General features: G+C 39.6%; 1 protein-coding gene across 1 annotated transcript; it reads left to right on the plus strand.

Moving 5' to 3' along the window:
- Positions 1 to 417: 417 nt before the first annotated feature.
- LOC308151831 (uncharacterized protein) lies at positions 418 to 27,658 on the plus strand (the record flags this gene model as incomplete). The annotated part of the gene is made up of 15 exons (XM_080524721.1): positions 418 to 616; positions 1,800 to 3,600; positions 4,139 to 4,318; positions 7,949 to 8,122; positions 8,488 to 8,658; positions 9,294 to 9,467; positions 9,736 to 9,785; positions 10,368 to 10,842; positions 15,930 to 16,103; positions 17,188 to 17,358; positions 17,862 to 18,035; positions 18,270 to 18,319; positions 18,971 to 19,495; positions 25,830 to 26,135; positions 27,123 to 27,658. The coding sequence occupies 15 exons, from the start codon at positions 418 to 420 to the stop codon at positions 27,656 to 27,658; spliced, it is 5,160 nt and encodes a 1,719-aa protein (XP_080380847.1).

The following is a 27,658-nucleotide window of genomic DNA, read 5'->3' on the forward strand; positions in this document are numbered from 1 at the left end:
TGATGATAAACCTGAACAACCTATTTCTTTGATCAGTAACTGTAATATTATTATGGTGAATGAGAGGCCATGTAAAGCGCTTTTGAATAAGGTGCAGTCCATTTACCATTTACGGTCCCAAAAAAATGATCAATGATGATGATGTGACATGAGATTCCCCCTGCACACAACATATTTGTTACTAAAAACTACTATGTAACGTGTTACCACCGACTGCTGGCAGAGGAACAGACAGTGAGAGGTTGATACTGTACAACCAGCTAGTATGTGTGTGTGTGTGTGTGTGTGTGTGTGTGTGTGTGTGTGTGTGTCTCTCTCTCTGTGTGTAGGTGTGTGTAACATGTCAATTATTATTTTTATGCTCCAGAAGCTGATTTTGTGGACAATCACCGGTCTGATCTCATTCAGAGGGTTTCCATGGTGATGCCCATAGCAGATGTCCTGCTCCAGAGAGATATGCTCCATGGTGAGGAGTACTCTAACATCGATGCTGCCAACACCAGCCAGAACCAGATGAGGGAGCTGTTCAAGTGCTTACACTCAGGAGGAGTCAAGGTCAAGTCAGCCTTCTACAGGATCCTCCAGGAGAAAGATCCTTATCTGGTCCATGAACTGGGTAAGATTTCCTCTCTCTCTCTCTCTGATATATTTTATAGTATTATATACAAAAACATTAAATAAAGACCTAATACATGGCTATTAATACCAAAGAACAGGCTAATTAGCTACTTGTTAAACTTAAACTGAATTAATTACACTTTTTACATTCATACAACTCAAACAATCTTATGTGACAGCAGCTGGTGAAAGTGGGATGTAGTTAGTGTAGAGTAGCGGGGATTACTCACCGAATCCATTGCAATTACAATGTTTTGGCTTGACTAGCTAATGTGTCATTGGTTTCAACAACACGGACATTTATTTACATTTTTTTTCACATTTGCTAAATTGAGATGTGAAGTGGCCCATTTTGCTATTGATATGCTGCAACGTAGATGTTTCTTCATAAATGGCTATATCTGTTTATATTGTATATATATTTGTCTCCTGGATATTATTTTATATGCTCTCAGATCATTAAGTTTTTCATGACATGCTTGAAAAAGATTGATGCATTGTTTGAATGTCTGGTTTGTTATGTTTCTAGAGGACACGTCACAGGACCCAGAATGCAGCACTGCAAAACAACGGTAAGATGTAAAACACGTCATTTATGAATAAAGTCGCAATCTGTAAGGTGAAGAATGTTTTCCATGTTTTATATTGTTATTCAATGTACAATTTGATGTGATTTGCTAACTGAAAATCAATAAATATATTGTAAAAAAATAAAAAATAAAAAAAGTTGCAATCTGCCATTCGTGAAGCTGCATTTTAGATATAAGGCCTCTGAGTATGAATTAGAATTGCTGTTTGTCATGTGACTTAGAACTGCCTTGTAGGTTCTCACTCCCGACCCTCTCTCTGTGTCTCTCTCTCTCTCTCTCTCTCTCTCTCTCTCTCTCTCTCTCTCTCTCTCTCTCTCTCTCTCTCTCTCTCTCTCTCTCTCTCTCTCTCTCTCTCTCTGCAGTGAGTACAGTGATGGCACATCATGGACAGCCCCAGTGTTCAGATATCCAGAACACACACTGAAGAGAATCTCAGAAGAATTTAGAAACACATTGATGTTTTTTCTTTTACCTGTAACTTCCACTTACAATGCGATATCATTATAACAGGTGCATTTTGATCTGTGTGACTATTAGATAATATGCTTTATCTGAACTAATTTGTAATTTTGTAAGGTTTTTTTCTTGCAGAGAACGATCTCATTCAGAGAGTGAAAAAGAAACATAAAGAAGCTCTCAAGGAGAGATTTACTTTTGTCTTCGAGGGCAACGCAGTGGACGAAATTCCTCTTGACAGAATCTACACTCCGTTGTACATCACAGAGGGGGAGAGTGAAGGGGTTAATAATGAACACGAGGTTCGGCAGATCGAGTACACATCCAGGAGTAAATCGTCACCAGATACTCCGATCAACTGCAACGACCTCTTCAAAGAGAGAGAAGAGAAGAGATCCGTCAGGACTGTCATGACGAAAGGCATCGCTGGCATCGGTAAAACCGTCGCTGTACAGAAACTCATCCTTGACTGGGCAGAAGGAAAAGCCAATCAGGATGTAGATTTCATCTTTGTTCTGCCTTTCCGAGAGTTGAATTTGATTAAAGACGAGTCCTCTCTGCATGGTCTGGTGAAAGACTTCCATCCTGAAGTTTCAGAGATTGAAGATACCAACATGTATGCTGCTTGTAAAGTCATGTTCATCTTTGATGGTCTGGATGAAAGCCAACTTCTGTTAGACTTCCCGAAAAGCAAGAGGGTGACTGATGTTACGAAGACGTCATCGGTTCACGTGTTACTGACAAACCTCATCAAGGGCAATCTGCTTCCTTCCGCTCTCCTCTGGGTAACCACCCGACCAGCAGCAGCCAATAAGATCCCCCGAAGTTGGATCAACCTGATGACAGAAGTACGAGGGTTTAACAATCCACAGAAGGAGGAGTACTTCAGGAAGAGATTCAGTGACGACGAGGACCTGGCCAACAGAATCATCTCACACATCAAGAAAACAAAGAGCCTCTACATCATATGCCACATACCTGTCATGTGTTGGATCAATGCCAAGGTTCTACAGCACATCTTGTTAGGCGTAGAAGAGATCCCTACAACGCTGACAGAGATGTACGCACACTTCCTGCTCATTCAAACAAAGCTGGCAAATGAGAAGTATCACGGGCAAAGTGAGAAGGACAAACAGAAGATCTTGGAATCGAAGAAAGACTTCATTCTGAAATTGGCCCAGTTGGCATTTGAGCAGCTAGTTAAGGGCAATATCATATTCTATGAAGACGACCTGAGAAAGTGTGGCATCGATGTCAGCGAAGCTGCTGTGAACAGTGGATTGTGCACGGAACTTCTCAAAGTTGACCATTTGCACTATGAAACGAAAGTTTACTGCTTTGTGCACCTGAGCTTTCAGGAGTTCCTTGCTGCTCTGTACGTGTTCCACTGCTGCGTGAGCAAGAACGGCAATGTACTGCAGTCTTTTCTGGGTTATTCAGAAGAAGAAGACCAGGAAGAGCCCAAGAAGACTCCCTTTCATGAGTTTTCCTTGATCGTGTTGCTGAAGTTCTTGGTGTGTAAAGCTTTGATGAGCGAGAATGGTCACCTGGACCTGTTCCTCCGCTTCCTTCTCGGCCTCTTGCTGGAGTCCAACCAGACTCTCTTACAAGGCCTGCTGCCGAAGACGGAGAACATCTCGGAGATTGTTGTGGAAATGAGAAAATACGTTAGGGTGCCACACGTAGAGGAGATTTCACCCGAGAGGTACATCAATCTCTTCCTCTGCCTGACTGAGATGAAAGACAGTTCAGTACAGGAGGACATTGAGACGTTCCTTCAGTCAGGAGAAGAACTCTCTTCTTCTCAGTGCTCCGCGCTGGCCTATGTCTATATGATGTCAGAGGAGTGTCTGAAGGAGCTTGACCTGAGGCAATACACCACATTCAATGCGGGAGCCATAATGATCCCAGCTACCTGGAACTGCAGAAAGGCGACGTGAGTATGAATGTCAAACTAGGACACATACTGACAGGGAAACAATTCTGCTCCCTTTTCCTTGAGATCCCTTCCCTCGATGGGACGGTTGGCTGTGATCTCTCTGTGATGTTCTTTGTGATGTTCTCTGGATGGGATCTCAAGGAAGAGGGGCAGATTGCGCCCCCTTCAGTAACAGATGGCTGAATATAATAATTGTGTTATACTTGTTGGTGCCTCTGGTCCTCAGGGGTATTGGTGGGTTCAAAATAGAGAAATACATGATTGATTGATTGAACGAACAAACAAATAAATAGATGTCTACGAAATAAATTCTCCAAACGCTCTGTAGTGTTTGTGACACAATATCATAATTGATGTGACACAATATCACAGAGGGAAAACTGTTCCTAAATGTTCAGAAAATATTTTCCTTCAGTTTAGCCTATTATAGTCAGATTTGCAGCAGATTGTGCTAGTGTCTAACAAGCTGTTCTACGTATCTGACCTGCACTACATCACTGTGTCTGTATGAACCATGTCTTCTCTGTTTCTACAGTCTGAATGCCTTTCACCTCTATGGGGAGAACTGTAAATCGCTGGCCTCCGTTCTCAAACTAGTCGACTCTCAGCTGAGAGAGCTGCACCTAAACTGCGGTTTGAACTACGCCATTGGTAGCGAGCTGTGCGTTGTCTTTGATGCACTGAAAGAACCAGACTGTCAACTCAAGACACTGAGGTCAGTACTCTCACAGGGGTTTTCGCCTGATCAAAACCCACATCAGATCAAATCAAACTGTCACGTACAGTACAACAGTATCACATAAAGCCCTTATTGATATAGTGTAATGCTATGGGATCTTGCTCCTCGATCAACAGCAGTCAACAAATCACCAACACAACATCATATAAATGGTAAATGGACTGCACTTATAAAGCGCCTTTTTTACTGCTCCAAAGCTGCTCCAAAGCGCTTTACAACGGCCTCTCATTCACCCATTCACACACCAATGGCAGTGCAATTTTGGGGTTCAGTGTCTTGTCCAAGGACACTTCGACATGTGGCCAGCCGGGGCTCGAACCGCTGATCTGCCAACCTTGTGATCATTAGATCATATAGTAATAATAAAACAGTGACAGTAGTCGTGCATAAGGGTGTAGTGTAAGTAGGAGCAGTAATGACTGTAGTAAAAACAGTAGCACCCGTCTCTTCAGGCTACACCTTAACTGTCCCTCCTGAGACCTCCACATCCCCTCTACCCTCCTGTACAGTCCCTCTACTGTTAAAGAAAGAACATCTTCCTTCTTCTAGCACGACGACTGCCAAAGGCCCCTGGCCTGAGCATAGATTTTTTACTTTTTCCTGCTACGACTGGTGGACAGATGATTCACTTACTTAGTCAAATGTATTTTGTTGTAAGTCACTTTGGATAAAGGCATCTGCTAAATGCCAACACTGAAAATTAATGTAAACTCTTGGCCTATTTCTGTATTTCTGTATGTTTTGTTTTTTTACTGTATTTAATATTTAACTGTTGATGTTTATTAGGGCTGCAACAACGAATCGATGAAATCGATAAAAATCGATAATGAAATTCGTTGGCGACAAATTCCATTATCGATTCGTCGGGTCTTGTTCCATAACAAACCTACTTCCTGTTGACGCACGCCACGCTGTCTTGCGGAGCCGCCACGGCGGCTACATTTAAATCATGGCGGAGGCGGAGAAAACGACTCGACCGAAATCGTCCAGTGTTTCCTCTACATGCATTTCATCGTGGCGGGCCGCCACGATGGAATTTCCTCCGCCACCATTCAGATTTCTCAACAAAACAAAAAAAAAAAATTTAGGCCGCTTTTCAGACCTTCACAGCGCTAGACACACCCACAAGCGCGAAGCGACGCGCTTGCAAAACTGTTTTGTGATTGGTCGAATACATCTAGGCTGCGTCTAGTCTACAAACTACGATCCTCCACTCCTATCACCGTGGACACAGCAAGGAGCGAATTCCCGGGTAGAAATATTTCCTCTCCCCGCTGTCAGCGGTAAGCGGTACTTTCCTCCAGCAGCGGTAAATGAGGCACCCTTTGCGGCTTAATAACTTTGGTTCTCCGGGGGTTACGGTAAAAATTCCAATGTGTCCGGAAAGAGGACAAGCCATGGAATCGAAAAGTTTTTGAATGGAGTCGATCCTCCACTCCTATCACCGTGGACACAGCAAGGAGCGAATTCCCGGGTAGAAATATTTCCTCTCCCCGCTGTAAGCGGTACTTTCCTCCAGCAGCGGTAAATGAGGCACCCTTTGCGGCTTAATAACTTTGGTTCTCCGGGGGTTACGGTAAAAATTCCAATGTGTCCGGAAAGAGGACAAGCCATGGAATCGAAAAGTTTTTGAATGGAGTCGATCCTCCACTCCTATCACCGTGGACACAGCAAGGAGCGAATTCCCGGGTAGAAATATTTCCTCTCCCCGCTGTCAGCGGTAAGCGGTACTTTCCTCCAGCAGCGGTAAATGAGGCACCCTTTGCGGCTTAATAACTTTGGTTCTCCGGGGGTTACGGTAAAAATTCCAACGTGTCCGGAAAGAGTCGTGGGAGACGATTTTTTTATTGACAACGGAATTACATGCTGGAAAAACATGCAGACACAGACAATAAGAGACACACGGGAGAAGTACAGGAAAACATTTTATTTTTTTGGACCATCCTCGAGTTTTGGCTGAAATTACGTCGTTGTTTTGAGCGCGCGTGCACGCGAAAAATCGGTACCCGCCACCATTGTAAAAATTCCTGGAGGAAACACTGTCGTCACATTAAAAGCTACCCTCAGCAGGGTAAGTTATACGAGTTTAACGTTGGCTGTACCCTTGCCATACGTTGCGTTTTGAAGTGAGGATCATTAGTTTCACTGGCACAGCTGTAGGCCTAAGTTAGTTCTTCTCGTTTATCTAATAGATTCTCCCTCTTAATGACCTATTGTATTTTTAGCTTGCTATTCGCATTCTATGCCTTCAGCACCGGAGTATGCTCATAGTCACTTGTATTAGTAAGGAGATGCACTTGTGAGTTCTGGCGAAGCGTCAGCTAAATGGCTGTAATGTAATGCGATAGCCAGTGAGTGTTTGCTCGCATTCATGAATTCAATATTGCATGACAAGTGTATTTAGCTAGCTGGCTAACGTCAGTGGTAGAGCAGAGGTGATAAGCTAAAGGCTAGCTAGTGGTAGCCTACCAAGCTACCCGTGAGTTAGAGTGAGGCACTGACTGTAGCCTAGCCTATTGTATGGAGTGAGAGGAAACATTGCATTGTTTTGGAGCATATCTGTTATATAAAAACATTAGTGCCTTGTCTGTAGCCTATATTGCACTTTGGGTTACTGACCTTTACATTAAGCAAAGTTATTACCTAAAACAATGCATGTATTGAGCTAGAGTTCAACTACTTTATTGAAACAATCTACCGCCATAGTCCATGGCCTGTTGTTAAACCTATTTGATGTAGCAAAGCCTTTTTTATTTATATTATTTATACTTTTTTATTAATACTTATTCATTTTGCACATGTGTATGTATAGGCCTGGCTGATTTAGAAAACATAAAATAACATTTGCAAAAGAAATCTGTTTTTGCATTTTTATCCGATTAATCGATTAATCGAAAAAAATCATCGGCAGATTAATCGGTTATCAAAATAATCGTTAGTTGCAGCCCTAATGTTTATATTTGTATCTATTATCCTCTGACATTATATTGTTGATGTTCAATGTTGATTGATGTTGTCAAGCTTTTGTTGCATTGCTGTTGCATACTAATTCAATGTAATGTCAAAACAAGACTTTGACTTTTGACGTTGACTTGAGCCATTACATAACCTGGAGAGGTATGAGTGCACATCCAACAGTGGATCTGCCTCTCTGTCACACTCTGTGTGGATGATTCTGCCTCTCTCAGGGTTCCCTCGCTGGTCTTAAAAAGCCTTGAAGTCTAAAATCCAGCAATCCGATTTACAAGGCCTAAAAATGTCTCACATTTCAGTTATTCGGTCTAACATTAGGTGCTAGGTCTTAAAAATTAGATCCTGCAAGGAAATCAGTCCGACCACATCTATTTATGCGGAAATTAATCAAGCTGGAACCAAAATAAATGCCAATTCGCTTCCTTTGTATGGCAGTGAAATCCCTCATTTCATCACCTTGAGGATGACAAAAAGCTATCATATGGATGCCGCGAATAGGTCTAAAATTATATTCAAAGAGGTCTAAAAAAAGGTCTAAAAAGGTCTTAAATGTGACTTGTTGAAACTTGTAGGAACCCTGCTCTCTGTCACACTCTGTGTGGATGATTCGGTTTATATATGTTCTTTCTACAGACTGTCTCACATCACACTCCTCCGTGAGAGCTGTGAATCGCTGGCCTCCGTTCTCCAATCAGCAGACTCGCCTCTGAGAGAGCTGCACCTGAGGGGCAGTATGGTGAAGGAAGACGCACAGGGGTGTCTCTTTGCTGCCCTGAGAGATCCACACTGTCAACTGGAAACACTGAGGTCAGTGCTTCTACACCAGAACCTACAGATTAAAATATTTTGTTCACCGTAAATTGTCAAGGGTCACCTTTGTCCCCATGTTTCCGATACATAGTTTTATTCAGGCTCAGAAGACTTCAGATATGTAGGCTGTAATAGGCTGAAAATACTGTAATTCTGCTAACCGAAATATGCAGATAATGTACTTTATTCTGTCGCACAGCTTCACACAGCGGAATATGTATTTGTTTTTTTTATCTAAAACAAGCATTTTATAGAAAGTACTTTCTTTGTCTTGTCCTTGTCTTGGAGATGCATTGTGCTTTTGTTCTCACTAGTGTATTTGTAACTCAAGCTGTTGCAATGTATTTTAATTTCTCCACTAGTTTGAGCAGATGTTTCCTGACAGAGAAATGGTGTGAGGAGTTGGCCTCAGCTCTCAGCTCAAACTCACACCTGAGAGAGCTGGACCTGAGTGACAATGACCTGCAGGATTCAGGAGTGAAGCTGCTGTCTGCTGGTCTGATGAGTCCACACTGTGAACTGGAGACACTGAGGTCAATACCCCTGTGGTAGCAATGTGACATTTTATAAAAGTTATAACATACTGTAGAAATGTCTCTGATGTGAAAACATTCTTATGAATGTCATGAATCCAAAAATAAAATTGTCTATCTTTCTAACATACACTTCAGAAGGTAAATCTAAGTAAGATGAAATATCTTAAACCAAGGCGATATATGCTTGTTTTTTTGTCTGACTAGACACATTTTAAGATATATTTTACTGGTTTTAAGAAAATCTTGGCAAGTGTTTAGTGGCAAATTTTTCTTGTTCTGTCGGCAGATAATTGTGCTTATTTTAAGTAATATTCCCTCATTTTATTGCTTTTTTTCTTGTTTTTAAGAGGTGATTCTTGCAGTGTACATTCAAACATACAACCTCACAGTTTTGTTGTCGTCTTGCCTTACAATCCTGGTAACCAGTTTTATTGAATATGATCTTCAGCTGGTGTTGGTTTCTTAAACAGTTACCTGTACACTACCAGAGTATGTATGTATACCCTAAGTTTGCCATGCACTACAGTAGCGACAACATTCCATAAAATAAAATAAAAATAGCCAACTCCAGCTATGACCACCAGAGGGCAGTAGCAGTTCTGTATTAAAATACTGATTATCTCTCTCTGCAGGCTGTCATTCTGTAGAGTCACAGTGAAAGGCTGTGCTTCTCTGGCTTCAGCTCTGAGGACAAACCCCTCCCACCTGAGAGAGTTGGACCTGAGCTTCAATCACCCAGGAGACTCGGGAGTGAAGCTGCTCTCTGATAGGCTGGAGGATCCACACTGCAGTCTGCAGAAGCTCAAGTTAGTATGGCTGGAACATTTCTCTCCTGTTTTACCATCAGCTTGTCATATTGTTGTTGTGGCAATGATAAATTATGTTAGACAAAATAAATAATAAATAAATAATTTTAAAAACTGTTCTGCTACTGATGTTGGAACTTTGGAGTTTGCAGTCACTTGAGTTGTCACAGTGTGACACTCTTCCGGAGTGCACATCAGAAACACAGGTTGTGTGTGTGTCAGGTTGTGTGTGTGTCACTAACTGTGTGTTCTTGTACCGCTCCCTCAGTGTGGGCCATAATGAAGAGTTCTGGGTGAAACCACAGCTTCTGAAGACATGTATGTTCATTCAGTTACCAGGATGTTATGTCATTTTCAACCGAGTTCGTTCCTGTTTTGCCTGATTCATTCTCCTATGAGAGTGGAATTCTGTGTTTTTGTATTGTGCATTTTTATTCGTAATGTAGCCGCTACATTGTAGCATTTTGTTTTGTTTTGTTGTGTGTGCTCAGTGTGCGAGAGAGTGTGTATGTGGTTGTGAGCGAGCGACGTGTACACTGTCATCACAGCGTGAAAATAGGCTTCGGGCCCGGGTAGGGCTCGGGCTGGGGTAAATGCTTAGCTCGACGGGTCGGGTCGGACCGGGCCTGAATGCCACGGGCTTGGGCCGGGCTAGGGCCGAGATTTCAGGCCTGTGCAGACCTCTAACACACACACACACACCCAACCACCTCAACCACACGCACACACACACACACACACACACCCCACCACCTCAACCCACACGCAAAGACACACACAAACACACACACACACACATCCCACAACCCTCGCATCCAACCACCTACACACACACACACACACACACACACAGACGCTCTGATCCAGCCAGTTTTGTCTCCTCTTACCTCTCGCCCACAGACGCCTGCGATCTCACCCTGGACCCGAACACAGCCCACAGAAGCCTCTATCTGTCTGACAGATGGATGGAGTGTGCTGAGGAGGAGCAGCCGTATCCTGACCACCCAGAGAGGTTCCAGACAGACCAGCAGGTCCTGTGCAGAGAGGGTCTGACTGGCCGCCGTTACTGGGAGGTGAAGTGGAGCGGAGACGGCCCTCAGATAGGAGTGACGTACAAAGGCATCGGCAGAGAAGGAGAGAGTGGCGTCTGTAGGCTGGGGTCCTTCCACAGGTCTTGGTGTCTAAGCTTCACCGATGGCGTCTACCCCTACATTAATCACCAACAGAATGAGATAGTTGTGGAGAAACCTCTCTCCAAGATCGGAGTGTACCTGGACTGGCCGGCGGGCCTTCTGTCCTTCTACGACGTCTCCTCTGACGCGATGGCCCACCTGCACACCTTCAACACCGTGTTCACCGAGCCCCTCTACCCGGCGTTTGGGGTTCTGCCTCCGCAAATCGCTCTCAAATCGATCACAATCGCTCTCTCTCTCTCTCTCTGCCAGGTAGAGTAGCAGATAGAACACTTCCCTGGGTCTCCATGGAAACGCACTCCTAACTATTGTTACTTTTTTTGTTATTACGACGGCTGCGTTCGTTCGTTCGTTCGTAAATTCGCTCTGAGAGCGCCGGTGAGCACACTGGGTTCAACGGCATAAAGGGGCCGAGTAATTCGATTGGACAAGAGGCATTCCATGAGTGCTGATCAGATTTCCAGAGCGTATTCACGAACGCAGCCCATGTTACGTTGTGGTCTGTTGATTATTATTGACTGTTATTGAACGAGGTGCAATATTCCAAAGCATATCCCTGTCAGCTACGTCTGTGTGCGTTTTACGTGACAAATACAGTGATTTGATTTGTTACAGATAAATGTTAACATTAATTAAGCTGGTGAGATGAATGATTCTATGTATTTTAATGTACTTTGCTTTTCTGTTAGAGAACTGACGTTTAAAAGTCCATGTGAAAAGGAGAGGTTTTATTTTCGTTAAATTACCGATTGAGGTTGATAAAATGTACAATTTGTAAATATGACTGTTAGTTAAATGTTCATGTTGCTCCACAATGCAGTAGTATTGACTTCCTCAGTTTCTTTTTCAATCCAACACCTTTAAAAAAAAAAAAAAAAAATCTAGTTTATATTTCCATTGTAAAAATGATGCTAAGATACTTTTAAATTACATTTTTACATTTTGTATGTATTTTTCTCACAATGTAGGGTTGATGAAACTTCAGTCTAATGTTCTGATGTGAGGAAATCTAATTAAATGGTTTGAACTCAATAACAAGACAACACATCTCTGCTTATTCCCTTTCAACATCAACACAGATGTTCGTTGGGTGTTTTTTTATTTAAATTAAATTATTAAGGCCAGTTGGGAGAAGAAAAACCACCTGTCACCAACTCCACCTACCTAAAACCTGACAAACACAAACAGAATAACCCCTACACATTACGTTTGCATGTATTTCACCTGCTCATTTGAACAGCACTTTGAACTGGACTCCTCTCTGCATCACTGATCTACACTGTTACATAGACCAGTGCTCTGAACTCAACACAGAGACACTGAGGCAATATCGCCCCCTGGTGTCTGTCATTTGAATCACTAAACATTTCTCTCAAGGTATTGTTTCCGACACCTGATTGGGAGATCTTGTTCACCTCCTCACTCAATGATTCTTGAATGAATGTTGTATATGAATGGTGTATATGAATGGTATATATGAATGGTGTATATGAATGGTATATATGAATGTTGTATATGAATGGTGTATATGAATGTTGTATATGAATGGTATATATGAATGTTGTATATGAATGGTATATATGAATGGTATATATGAATGGTGTATATGAATGGTATATATGAATGGTATATATGAATGTTGTATATGAATGGTATATATGAATGTTGTATATGAATGGTATATATGAATGTTGTATATGAATGGTATATATGAATGTTGTATATGAATGGTATATATGAATGGTATATATGAATGGTGTATATGAATGGTATATATGAATGGTATATATGAATGTTGTATATGAATGGTATATATGAATGTTGTATATGAATGGTATATATGAATGGTGTATATGAATGGTATATATGAATGGTATATATGAATGTTGTATATGAATGGTGTATATGAATGTTGTATATGAATGGTATATATGAATGTTGTATATGAATGGTGTATATGAATGGTGTATATGAATGGTGTATATGAATGGTATATATGAATGTTGTATATGAATGGTGTATATGAATGGTATATATGAATGGTGTATATGAATGGTATATATGAATGGTGTATATGAATGGTATATATGAATGGTGTATATGAATGGTATATATGAATGGTGTATATGAATGTTGTATATGAATGTTGTATATGAATGGTGTATATGAATGTTGTATATGAATGGTATATATGAATGTTGTATATGAATGGTATATATGAATGGTATATATGAATGTTGTATATGAATGTTGTATATGAATGTTATATATGAATGGTGTATATGAATGTTGTATATGAATGGTATATATGAATGGTGTATATGAATGGTGTATATGAATGGTATATATGAATGTTGTATATGAATGGTGTATATGAATGGTGTATATGAATGTTGTATATGAATGGTATATATGAATGTTGTATATGAATGGTATATATGAATGGTGTATATGAATGGTATATATGAATGTTGTATATGAATGGTATATATGAATGGTATATATGAATGTTGTATATGAATGGTATATATGAATGTTGTATATGAATGGTATATATGAATGGTATATATGAATGGTATATATGAATGGTATATATGAATGGTATATATGAATGTTGTATATGAATGGTATATATGAATGTTGTATATGAATGGTATATATGAATGGTGTATATGAATGGTATATATGAATGTTGTATATGAATGGTGTATATGAATGGTATATATGAATGTTGTATATGAATGGTATATATGAATGGTGTATATGAATGGTGTATATGAATGGTGTATATGAATGGTATATATGAATGTTGTATATGAATGGTGTATATGAATGGTGTATATGAATGGTATATATGAATGTTGTATATGAATGGTGTATATGAATGGTGTATATGAATGGTATATATGAATGTTGTATATGAATGTTGTATATGAATGTTATATATGAATGGTGTATATGAATGGTGTATATGAATGTTGTATATGAATGTTGTATATGAATGTTATATATGAATGGTGTATATGAATGGTGTATATGAATGTTATATATGAATGGTGTATATGAATGTTGTATATGAATGGTATATATGAATGTTGTATATGAATGGTATATATGAATGGTGTATATGAATGTTGTATATGAATGTTGTATATGAATGTTGTATATGAATGTTGTATATGAATGTTATATATGAATGGTGTATATGAATGTTGTATATGAATGTTATATATGAATGGTGTATATGAATGTTGTATATGAATGGTATATATGAATGGTGTATATGAATGGTATATATGAATGGTGTATATGAATGGTGTATATGAATGTTGTATATGAATGGTATATATGAATGGTATATATGAATGGTATATATGAATGGTGTATAAGAATGGTATATATGAATGTTGTATATGAATGTTATATATGAATGTTGTATATGAATGGTATATATGAATGGTATATATGAATGGTGTATATGAATGTTGTATATGAATGTTATATATGAATGGTGTATATGAATGGTGTATATGAATGTTGTATATGAATGTTGTATATGAATGTTATATATGAATGGTGTATATGAATGTTATATATGAATGTTGTATATGAATGTTATATATGAATGGTGTATATGAATGTTGTATATGAATGTTATATATGAATGGTGTATATGAATGGTGTATATGAATGTTATATATGAATGGTGTATATACATGAATGTCAGACACTGTGGTCTGTCTCTTAGCTTCTACAACAGAGCATCATCCCTGTAACAGGAAGGAGGAGATCGCTGTGGATGATTACATGGATGACAATATATCTGTATAATTTACCTTCTGTTTACATGGTTTGTCTGTAAAGCGTTTAGATGTTCTTCAATTATTAAGATCTCAGCTTCGCATCACTTAGCAACACTTACAGAGATGGTTGTCGACCATTTCAAGAATATGACACATGCTGGGGAAATGTTACCAACTTCAAATCAATTTAGAAAAGCGTCAGAACAAAAAAAACACAATTCTCTAATTGTCAAGGTAAGGGATAAAAGCCACACAGCCCCTCATCTAGCCACTCAGCACTGATCTCTGATTGGATCAGGTGTATCCTGTGGGAAAAGGTTTTAACCAATGGCTTGACAGGGGGAGGAGTTTATTGACTTTGAATGCCCCACCTGAAACCAATCAAGGAATCTCAGGACTGAGGATCCGCTTTCCAGAAAGGCCTGGTTGCGTCTTTAATGTGCTTTTTACAATCCATTTATGAGCTAGAGTTTGTGAGATAAGTCGCTACAGTTCATTTTGTCTGCAGTGTGAGTTTATATTGAAAAGCTTTCTCGCTGACATGTCATTTGGTGTTTTCTCAGTGACATTCCGAGGCCCTGTGTTTGAATGTAATTTGTTTGATGGTTATGAAATAAGGAGTTATTCTTAATTGTACGTGATAAGCAAAATGTTGGTTGATGGATTACATTGATGGGAAAGTGTGTTTTGCTTGTTTCTTTTTCATGCAGTCAAAATCCAGTTTGACTTTTTGATTTCAAACATTTGGAAGAACAAGAGACAAGCCTTCAGGAACAGGTGGGTAGACTCCTTGGTCAATTCCAGTTAAAGCTCTGTTCCATAAAAAATATATATTGTGGCTATATGAAATAAGGAATTCTATTCTTCTTAAGGTGCATTTGACCATTGTACTTGATAAGGATAATGTTGGTTGATGAGGAAAGTGTGTTTTGCTCTTTTTTTCTTTCTTCATGCAGTCAAACTACAATTTGACTTAACTTTGGAGAAGAAGAAAAGGAATAGGCCTACTGTGACCTCAAACAGGTGGGTAGACTCCTTGGTCAATTCCAGTTAAAGCTCTGTTACATAATATAACATATATTGTGGCTATAGTGTTTTGATAGTAAAATGCTTTGAGAATCAATGGTTATACATATACATCTGTGTAATGTAAAAAAAAAAACATCTTTCCAAATTACCCAGGCGCTAAGTGTGATCTGTGTATTCATGTTGACATGAAGGCCACTTGAGTTTCATAGCCACTTCCTATTTCACCCTCCATGCTAGTTACTAGGGCTGTTACATGGAACTCTGTTACATTCTAGTTGTTAGGGCAACTACATGGACCTCAAATCATGCCTTCTTCAAGCTAACAACGTGTCTTGTCCTCGTTTTACAGAGATGGCGTCCATCTTGGAGTCCATCTTAGAGTGCTCTATATGCGTCAGTGTGTTGAGGAATCCTGTGACCATCCCGTGCGGCCACAGCTTCTGCCTGGCCTGCATCGAGACATGCTGGCAGAGAGGTGCAACCTGTCCCATGTGCAGGACCACATACATGCACCCCCCCCCCCTGTGCTTCACCTACATGTTAAGGGACGTGGTTGAGTGGCGATTCCAGCAGGGCGGTGGTGCTGCCGTCAACCCTGCTGAGGAGGAGCAGTTGGTGGTTGTCCAGGGCAACGCTCCGGATATACGTCCAAGAGGTAACAATGTTGTCTAGTATTTGGATTTTAACCCCCATGGCTAGGGTTGGTGGTTTAACGCTAGAACAGCCTTGGGTGCGGGGGGGGGGGTTCATTTGAGAGTAAATATGTTATATCTTTGCACTCTATCAAATTTCAGTACCCTCCTTTCATCACTTTAACTAGATATGTGCGTTCTACCACCCAGTATCCTTACATTTTCAAAATCACATCAGGATAAGCTAGTATAATGCTATTTTGCAGTTTCTGTGTAAGATGCAGGCTAATTTACAAGACGTGCCAACTAGTGGTCTCTGTGTAATATCAGCTTCCCATTGTAAAGACTATGGCCATTTGATCCCCAGGGTGGTTCTTGTAGTAGGTAAAATCGACACGGCTGTTCTAGTGTTAATCTTAGTCTGTTTACACCTTGGCGACTTCACGTTTTCTATTTAGTAATGCAGTCTGTCTTCCCTTTAGTACCCAGCAGAGCCCGAGGATTTGAAAAAGGTATTGTTGTAGATTTAATCTGGTTTCTTCTCTTGATATAGAACACAAGGAGAGATCAACTTAGCTTGAAGCCTTTTATGTATCAAGTTGCATGAGAGCAGTCTAGAGTTTGCAAAATCCAGAGCAAATCTAAAACAGCCATGAGAGGTCCTTTGACCCCTGTGAGTAAAGAAAAATGTTATGTCTTTGCAAAATTAAGAATGTCAGGACCCTCCTATCATGACTTCTCCTAGATATGTGCGTAAATTGTCAAGGGTCACCTTTGTCCCCATGTTTCCGATACATAGTTTTATTCAGGCTCAGAAGCCTTCAGCTGTAATACGCTGAAAATACTGTAATTCTGCTAACCGAAATATACAGATAATGTACTTTATTCTGTCGCACAGCTTCACACAGCGGAATATGTATTTGTTTTTATCTAAAACAAGCATTTTATAGAAAGTACTTTCTTTGTCTTGTCCTCTCCTTGTCTTGGAGATGCATTGTGCTTTTGTTCTCACTAGTGTATTTGTAACTCAAGCTGTTGCAATGTATTTTAATTTCTCCACTAGTTTGAGCAGATGTTTCCTGACAGAGAAATGGTGTGAGGAGTTGGCCTCAGCTCTCAGCTCAAACTCACACCTGAGAGAGCTGGACCTGAGTGACAATGACCTGCAGGATTCAGGAGTGAAGCTGCTGTCTGCTGGTCTGATGAGTCCACACTGTGAACTGGAGACACTGAGGTCAATACCCCTGTGGTAGCAATGTGACATTTTATAAAAGTTATAACATACTGTAGAAATGTCTCTGATGTGAAAACATTCTTATGAATGTCATGAATCCAAAAATAAATTTTTCTATCTTTCTAACATACACTTCAGAAGGTAAATCTAAGTAAGATTAAATATCTTAAACCAAAGCGATTTTTGTCTGACTACATACATTTTAAGATATATTTGACTTGTTTTAAGAAAATCTTGGCAAGCGTTTAGTCACAGATTTTTCTTGTTCTGTTGGCAGATAATTGTGCTTATTTTAAGTAATATTCCCTCATATTATTGCTTTTTCTTCTTGTTTTTGAGAGCTGAGTTTTGCAGTGTACATACAACCTCACAGTTTTTTTTGTCGTCTTGCCATACAATCCTGGTAACCAGTTTTATTGAATATGATCTTCAGCTGGTGTTTGTTTCTTAAACAGAGGGCAGTAGCAGTCCTGTTGTAAAATAATGTTGACCTCTCTCTGCAGGCTGTCATTCTGCAGAGTCACAGAGGAAGGCTGTGCTTCTCTGGCTTCAGCTCTGAGGTCAAACCCCTCCCACCTGAGAGAGTTGGACCTGAGCTTCAATCACCCAGGAGACTCGGGAGTGAAGCTGCTCTCTGATAGGCTGGAGGATCCACACTGCAGTCTGCAGAAGCTCAAGTTAGTATGGCTGGAACATTTCTTTTTCTCTGAATTATGTTAGACAAAATAAATAATAAATAAATAATTTTAAAAACTGTTCTGCTACTGATGTTGGAACTTTGGAGTTTGCAGTCACTTGAGGTGTCATTATTTGATTAGTCTGAAAATAGTGTGACACTCTTCCGGAGTGCACATCAGAAACACAGGTTGTGTGTGTGTCACTAACTATGTGTTCTTGTACCTCTCCCTCAGTGTGGGCCATAATGAAGAGTTCTGGGTGAAACCACAGCTTCTGAAGACATGTATGTTCATTCACCTACCAGGATGTTATGTCATTTTCAACCGAGTTCGTTCCTGTTTTGCCTGATTCATTCTCCTATGAGAGTGGAATTCTGTGTTTTTGTATTGTGCATTTTTATTTGTAATGTAGCCGCTACATTGTAGCATTTTGTTTTGTTTTGTTGTGTGTGCACAGTGTGCGAGCGAGAGAGAGAGTGTGTATGTGGTTGTGAGCGAGCGACGTGTGTCATCACAGCGTGAAAATAGGCTTCGGGCCCGGGTAGGGCTGGGCTGGGGTAAATGCTTAGCTCGACGGGTCGGGTCGGACCGGGCCTGAATGCCACAGGCTTGGGCCGGGCTAGGACCGAGATGTCAGGCCTGTGCAGACCTCTAACACACACACACACACACCCAACCACCTCAACCACACGCACACACACACACACACACACACCCAACCACCTCAACCACACGCACGCACACACACACACACACACACAAACACACCCCACCACCTCAACCCACACGCAAAGACACACACACACACACACATCCCACAACCCTCGCATCCAACCACCTACACACACTCACACACACACACACACACACACACACACGGACGGACGGACGCTCTGATCCAGACAGTTTTGTCTCCTCTTACCTCTCGCCCACAGACGCCTGCGATCTCACCCTGGACCCGAACACGGCCCACAGAGGCCTCTCTCTGTCTGAGGGGGACAGACGGGTGGAGAGGGCTGAGGAGGAGCAGCCGTATCCTGACCACCCAGAGAGGTTCCAGACAGAGCGGCAGGTCCTGTGCAGAGAGGGTCTGACTGGCCGCCGTTACTGGGAGGTGGAGTGGAGCGGAGACAGAGTTCAGATAGGAGTGACGTACAAAGGCATCGGCAGAGAAGGAGAGAGTGGCGTCTGTAGGCTGGGGTCCTTCCACAGGTCTTGGTGTCTAACCTTCACCGGTGGCTTCCTCTACTATATTGATCACCAACAGAATCAGGTAGTTGTGGAGAAACCTCTCATCCTCCGTGCTCAACCCCAGACCAGCCAGCCCCGCTCCAAGACCGGAGTGTATCTGGACTGGCCGACGGGCGTTCTGTCCTTCTACGACGTCTCCTCTGACGCGATGACCCACCTGCACACCTTCAACACCGTGTTCTCTGAACCCCTCTACCCGGCGTTTAGGGGTCTCTGCAAGCTTCACTCTCTCTCTCTCTGCCAGGTAGAGTAGCAGATAGAACACTTCCCTGGGTCTCCATGGAAACGCACTCCTAACTATTGTCACTTTGGCCGAGTAATTTGATTGGACAAGAGGCATTCCATGAGTGCTGATCAGATTTCCAGAGCGTATTCACGAACGCAGCCCATATTACGTTGTGGTCTGTTGATTGTTGTTGACTGTTATTGAACGAGGTGCAAGACTCCAAAGCATATCCCTGTCAGTTAGGTCTCTGTGCGTTTTACGTGACAAATACAGTGATTTGATTTGTTACAGATAAATGTTAACATTAATTAAGCTGGTGAGATGAATGATTCTATGTATTTTAATGTACTTTGCTTTTCTGTTAGAGAACTGACGTTTTAAAAAAACTGACGTCCATGTGAAAAGGAGAGGTTTTATTTTCGTTAAATTACCGATTGAGGTTGATAAAATGTACATTTTTGTAGATATGACTGTTAGTTAAATGTTCATGTTGCTCCACAATGCAGTAGTATTGACTTCCTCAGTTTCTTTTTCAATCCAACACCTTTAAAAAAATAAAAAAAAATCTAGTTTATATTTCCATTGTAAAAATGATGCTAAGATACTTTTTTAAATTTAATTTTTATGTATTTTCCTCACAATGTAGGGTTGACGAAACTTCAGTCTAATGTTCTGATGTGAGGAAATCTAATTAAATGGTTTGAACTCAATAACAAGACAACACATCTCTGCTTATTCCCTTTCAACATCAACACAGATGTTCGTTGGGTGTTTTTTTATTTAAATTAAATTATTAAGGCAAGTTGGGAGAAGAAAAACCACCTGTCACCAACTCCACCTACCTAAAACTTGACAAACACAAACAGAATAACCCCTACTCATTACGTTTGCATGTATTTCACCTGCTCATTTGAACAGTACTTTGAACTGGACTCCTCTCTGCATCACTGATCTACACTGTTACATAGACCAGTGGTCTGAACTCAACACAGAGACACTGTTACATAGACCAGTGGTCTGAACTCAACACAGAGACACTGTTACATAGACCAGTGCTCTGAACTCAACACAGAGACACTGTTACATAGACCAGTGCTCTGAACTCAACACAGAGACTCTGTTACATAGATCAGTGTTGACAAAGAACCGATGCACATAGAGCTTAACACTACAACAGCCGTGCCTATTTTACCTACTAGTAGAGCCTATTTACACAGAGATCGCTAGAGGGCGCTTCTTTTTTTTGCCTGCCTCCGACACAGAAAAACTGCAAAACAGCTTTATACTATCTGATCCTGAAGTGATTTTGAAAATGTAAGGATACCGGGTGGTAGAACGCACACATCTAGGAAAAGTCATGAAAGGAGGGTCCTGAAATTTGATCGAGTGCAAAGATATATAGAAAAAAAAATTACTCACAGGGGTCCCCTCACGGCTCTTCTGAAGAAACAAATGTGTTAAAAATGATTTGTCACGTTCTACTATATGAATGGTATATATTTCGATCCTGTGTGTGTGTGTGTGTGTGTGTGTGTGTGTGTGTGTGTGTGTGTGTGTGTGTGTGTGTGTGAGCTGAGCACAGCGCCACCTGGTGGGAGCTGTCAGAGGGGACAGTTGTGTTGTGTTGCTAAATCATTCTTTCTCTCTCTATTGATAAATCGCTCCCTCTCGCAATGACACACACACACACACACACACACACACACACACACACACACACACACACACACACACACACACACACACACACACACACAGCTGAGGCAGTATTGCCCCCTGGTGTCTGTCATTTGAATCACTAAACATTTCTCTCGAGGTATTGTTTCCGACACCTGATTGGGAGATCTTGTTCACCTCCTCACTCACTCAATGATTCTTGAATGAATGTTGTATATGAATGTTGTATATGAATGGTATATATGAATGGTATATATGAATGGTGTATATGAATGTTGTATATGAATGGTGTATATGAATGGTGTATATGAATGGTGTATATGAATGTTGTATATGAATGTTGTATATGAATGTTATATATGAATGTTGTATATGAATGGTATATATGAATGGTATATATGAATGGTATATATGAATGTTGTATATGAATGTTGTATATGAATGTTATATATGAATGTTGTATATGAATGGTATATATGAATGGTATATATGAATGGTATATATGAATGGTATATATGAATGGTATATATGAATGGTGTATATGAATGTTGTATATGAATGGTATATATGAATGGTGTATATAATGGTGTATATGAATGGTGTATATGAATGGTGTATATGAATGGTGTATATGAACGTTGTATATGAATGGTATATATGAATGTTGTATATGAATGTTGTATACGAATGTTGTATATGAATGTTGTATATGAATGGTATATATGAATGTTGTATATGAATGGTATATATGAATGGTGTATATGAATGGTATATATGAATGTTGTATATGAATGGTATATATGAATGGTATATATGAATGGTATATATGAATGGTGTATAAGAATGGTATATATGAATGTTGTATATGAATGGTATATATGAATGTTGTATATGAATGGTATATATGAATGGTGTATAAGAATGGTATATATGAATGTTGTATATGAATGGTATATATGAATGTTGTATATGAATGGTATATATGAATGGTATATATGAATGTTGTATATGAATGTTGTATATGAATGTTATATATGAATGGTGTATATGAATGGTATATATGAATGGTGTATATGAATGTTGTATATGAATGGTATATATGAATGGTGTATATAATGGTGTATATGAATGGTGTATATGAATGGTGTATATGAATGGTGTATATGAACGTTGTATATGAATGGTATATATGAATGTTGTATATGAATGTTGTATACGAATGTTGTATATGAATGTTGTATATGAATGTTGTATATGAATGGTATATATGAATGTTGTATATGAATGGTATATATGAATGGTGTATATGAATGGTATATATGAATGTTGTATATGAATGGTATATATGAATGGTATATATGAATGGTATATATGAATGGTGTATAAGAATGGTATATATGAATGTTGTATATGAATGGTATATATGAATGTTGTATATGAATGGTATATATGAATGGTGTATAAGAATGGTATATATGAATGTTGTATATGAATGGTATATATGAATGTTGTATATGAATGGTATATATGAATGGTATATATGAATGGTATATATGAATGTTGTATATGAATGGTATATATGAATGGTATATATGAATGTTGTATATGAATGGTATATATGAATGGTATATATGAATGGTATATATGAATGGTGTATAAGAATGGTATATATGAATGTTGTATATGAATGGTATATATGAATGTTGTATATGAATGGTATATATGAATGGTGTATAAGAATGGTATATATGAATGTTGTATATGAATGGTATATATGAATGTTGTATATGAATGGTATATATGAATGGTATATATGAATGTTGTATATGAATGTTGTATATGAATGTTATATATGAATGGTGTATATGAATGGTATATATGAATGGTGTATATGAATGTTGTATATGAATGGTATATATGAATGGTGTATATAATGGTGTATATGAATGGTGTATATGAATGGTGTATATGAATGGTGTATATGAACGTTGTATATGAATGGTATATATGAATGTTGTATATGAATGTTGTATACGAATGTTGTATATGAATGTTGTATATGAATGTTGTATATGAATGGTATATATGAATGTTGTATATGAATGGTATATATGAATGGTGTATATGAATGGTATATATGAATGTTGTATATGAATGGTATATATGAATGGTATATATGAATGGTATATATGAATGGTGTATAAGAATGGTATATATGAATGTTGTATATGAATGGTATATATGAATGTTGTATATGAATGGTATATATGAATGGTGTATAAGAATGGTATATATGAATGTTGTATATGAATGGTATATATGAATGTTGTATATGAATGGTATATATGAATGGTATATATGAATGGTATATATGAATGTTGTATATGAATGGTATATATGAATGTTGTATATGAATGGTATATATGAATGTTGTATATGAATGGTATATATGAATGGTGTATAAGAATGGTATATATGAATGTTGTATATGAATGGTATATATGAATGTTGTATATGAATGGTATATATGAATGGTATATATGAATGGTATATATGAATGTTGTATATGAATGGTATATATGAATGTTGTATATGAATGGTATATATGAATGTTGTATATGAATGGTATATATGAATGGTGTATAAGAATGGTATATATGAATGTTGTATATGAATGGTATATATGAATGTTGTATATGAATGGTATATATGAATGGTATATATGAATGGTATATATGAATGTTGTATATGAATGGTATATATGAATGTTGTATATGAATGGTATATATGAATGTTGTATATGAATGGTATATATGAATGGTGTATAAGAATGGTATATATGAATGTTGTATATGAATGGTATATATGAATGTTGTATATGAATGGTATATATGAATGGTATATATGAATGGTATATATGAATGTTGTATATGAATGGTATATATGAATGGTGTATATGAATGGTATATATGAATGTTGTATATGAATGGTATATATGAATGGTGTATATGAATGTTATATATGAATGGTATATATGAATGGTATATATGAATGTTGTATATGAATGGTATATATGAATGGTGTATATGAATGGTATATATGAATGTTGTATATGAATGGTATATATGAATGTTGTATATGAATGTTATATATGAATGGTGTATATGAATGTTGTATATACATGAATGTCAGACACTGTGGTCTGTCTCTTAGCTTCTACAACAGAGCATCATCCCTGTAACAGGAAGGAGGAGATCGCTGTGGATGATTACATGGATGACAATATATCTGTATAATTTACCTTCTGCTTACATGGTTTGTCTGTAAAGCGTTTAGATGTTCTTCAATTATTAAGATCTCAGCTTCGCATCACTTAGCAACACTTACAGAGATGGTTGTCGACCATTTCAAGAATATGACACATGCTGGGGAAATGTTACCAACTTCAAATCAATTTAGAAAAGCGTCAGAACAAAAAAACCACAATTCTCTAATTGTCAAGGTAAGGGATAAAAGCCACACAGCCCCTCATCTAGCCACTCAGCACTGATCTCTGATTGGATCAGGTGTATCCTGTGGGAAAAGGTTTTAACCAATGGCTTGACAGGGGGAGGAGTTTATTGACTTTAAATGCCCCACCTGAAACCAATCAAGGAATCTCAGGACTGAGGATCAGCTTTCCAGAAAGGCCTGGTTGCGTCTTTAATGTGCTTATCCATCTATGAGCTAGAGTTTGTGAGATAAGTCGCTACAGTTCATTTTGTCTGCAGTGTGAGTTTATATTGAAAAGCTTTCTCGCTGACATGTCATTTGGTGTTTTCTCAGTGACATTCCGAGGCCCTGTGTTTGAATGTAATTTGTTTGATGGTTATGAAATAAGGAGTTATTCTTAATTGTACGTGATAAGCAAAATGTTGGTTGATGGATTACATTGATGGGAAAGTGTGTTTTGCTTGTTTCTTTTTCATGCAGTCAAAATCCAGTTTGACTTTTTGATTTCAAACATTTGGAAGAACAAGAGACAAGCCTTCAGGAACAGGTGGGTAGACTCCTTGGTCAATTCCAGTTAAAGCTCTGTTCCATAAAAAAAATATATTGTGGCTATATGAAATAAGGAATTATATTCTTCTTAAGGTGCATTTGACCATTGTACTTGATAAGGATAATGTTGGTTGATGGGGAAAGTGTGTTTTGCTCTTTTTTTCTTTCTTCATGCAGTCAAACTACAATTTGACTTAACTTTGGAGAAGAAGAAAAGGAATAGGCCTACTGTGACCTCAAACAGGTGGGTAGACTCCTTGGTCAATTCCAGTTAAAGCTCTGTTACATAATATAAAATATATTGTGGCTATAGTGTTTTGATAGTAAAATGCTTTGAGAATCAATGGTTATACATATACATCTGTGTAATGTAAAAAAAAAAACATCTTTCCAAATTACCCAGGCGCTAAGTGTGATCCGTCTATTCATGTTGACATGAAGGCCACTTGAGTTTCATAGCCACTTCCTATTTCACCCTCCATGCTAGTTACTAGGGCTGTTACATGGAACTCTGTTACATTCTAGTTGTTAGGGCAACTACATGGACCTCAAATCATGCCTTCTTCAAGCTAACAACGTGTCTTGTCCTCGTTTTACAGAGATGGCGTCCATCTTGGAGTCCATCTTAGAGTGCTCTATATGCGTCAGTGTGTTGAGGAATCCTGTGACCATCCCGTGCGGCCACAGCTTCTGCCTGGCCTGCATCGAGACATGCTGGCAGAGAGGTGCAACCTGTCCCATGTGCAGGACCACATACATGCACCCCCCCCCCCTGTGCTTCACCTACATGTTAAGGGACGTGGTTGAGTGGCGTTTCCAGCAGGGCGGTGGTGCTGCCGTCAACCCTGCTGAGGAGGAGCAGTTGGTGGTTGTCCAGGGCAACGCTCCGGATATACGTCCAAGAGGTAACAATGTTGTCTAGTATTTGGATTTTAACCCCCATGTCTAGGGTTGGTGGTTTAACGCTAGAACAGCCTTGGGTGCGGGGGGGGGGGGGGGGCGGGGTTCATTTGAGAGTAAATATGTTATATCTTTGCACTCTATCAAATTTCAGTACCCTCTTCATCACTTTAACTAGATATGTGCGTTCTACCACCCAGTATCCTTACATTTTCAAAATCACATCAGGATAAGCTAGTATAATGCTATTTTGCAGTTTCTGTGTAAGATGCAGGCTAATTTACAAGACGTGCCAACTAGTGGTCTCTGTGTAATATCAGCTTCCCATTGTAAAGACTATGGCCATTTGATCCCCAGGGTGGCTCTTGTAGTAGGTAAAATAGACACGGCTGTTCTAGTGTTAATCTTAGTCTGTTTACACCTTGGCGACTTCACGTTTTCTATTTAGTAATGCAGTCTGTCTTCCCTTTAGTACCCAGCAGAGCCCGAGGATTTGAAAAAGGTATTGTTGTAGATTTAATCTGGTTTCTTCTCTTGATATAGAACACAAGGAGATTGATCAACTTAGCTTGAAGCCTTTTATGTATCAAGTTGCATGAGAGCAGTCTAGAGTTTGCAAAATCCAGAGCAAATCTAAAACAGCCATGAGAGGTCTTTGGCCTTTGACCCCTGTGAGTAAAGAAAAATGTTATGTCTTTGCAAAATTAAAAATGTCAGGACCCTCCTATCATGACTTCTCCTAGATATGTGCGTTCTACCACCCCAGTATCCATACATTTTCAAAATCACATCAGGATAAGCTAGCATAAAGCTATTTTGCCCCTTTTTCTGTGTAGGAAGCAGGCTAATTTACAAGCGGCCAACTAGTGGTCGTTGTGTGTAAATAGCAGCTTAAGCATTGTTTAAGCAAGACCCCCGAGGTGACTCTTTTAGTAGATAAAAAAAGGCACGGCTGTTCTAGTGCTAAATAACATTTTTTTCTCGTCTTGCAGTCAGAGTCACCCTCAACCTCAGGACCGCCCACCCCTCGCTCATCGCCTTCGGGCAGGGCAGGCTCTCCCTGCGGGTGAACCCGAGCAAGCGCCGCCAGTGGTTCGAACCCAGCCCGTACTGCTTCACCAGGGTCCGGTGTGTCCTGGCCAGCGCCCCCCTCACCTCCTGCTCCTTCTGGACGGTGCGGGTGGAGGTGGGGGCCGGCCGGTCCTGGTTCCTAGGTGTGGCCTTGCAGTCGGCCATGGACCAGCCAGAAACCACCCTCACCGACTCGGGCTTCTGCTGGGTCCTGAGCTACAAAGGAGGCCAGCTCCGCTCCCGCGGTGGACGTCCTTGCGGCCTTGTGCTTGATCATCATCTGCAGTTCATCGTCGTGTCCTTTGACACTCGGAAGAGGAGTGTTTGTTTCTTCAGAGGCTCGACTCTGCTCTACGAGTACACGAATGTTCGTCCGGGGGGACGGCTGTTCCCGGTGTTTTGCCCAGACCTCGGAGACGGCGATGGCAAAGCAGTCATGGTGGTCATGAAGCCTTGA

Source organism: Nansenia antarctica (genome assembly GCF_963989245.1).
Source record: "Nansenia antarctica genome assembly, chromosome: 2".
NCBI lineage: Eukaryota > Metazoa > Chordata > Actinopteri > Argentiniformes > Microstomatidae > Nansenia > Nansenia antarctica.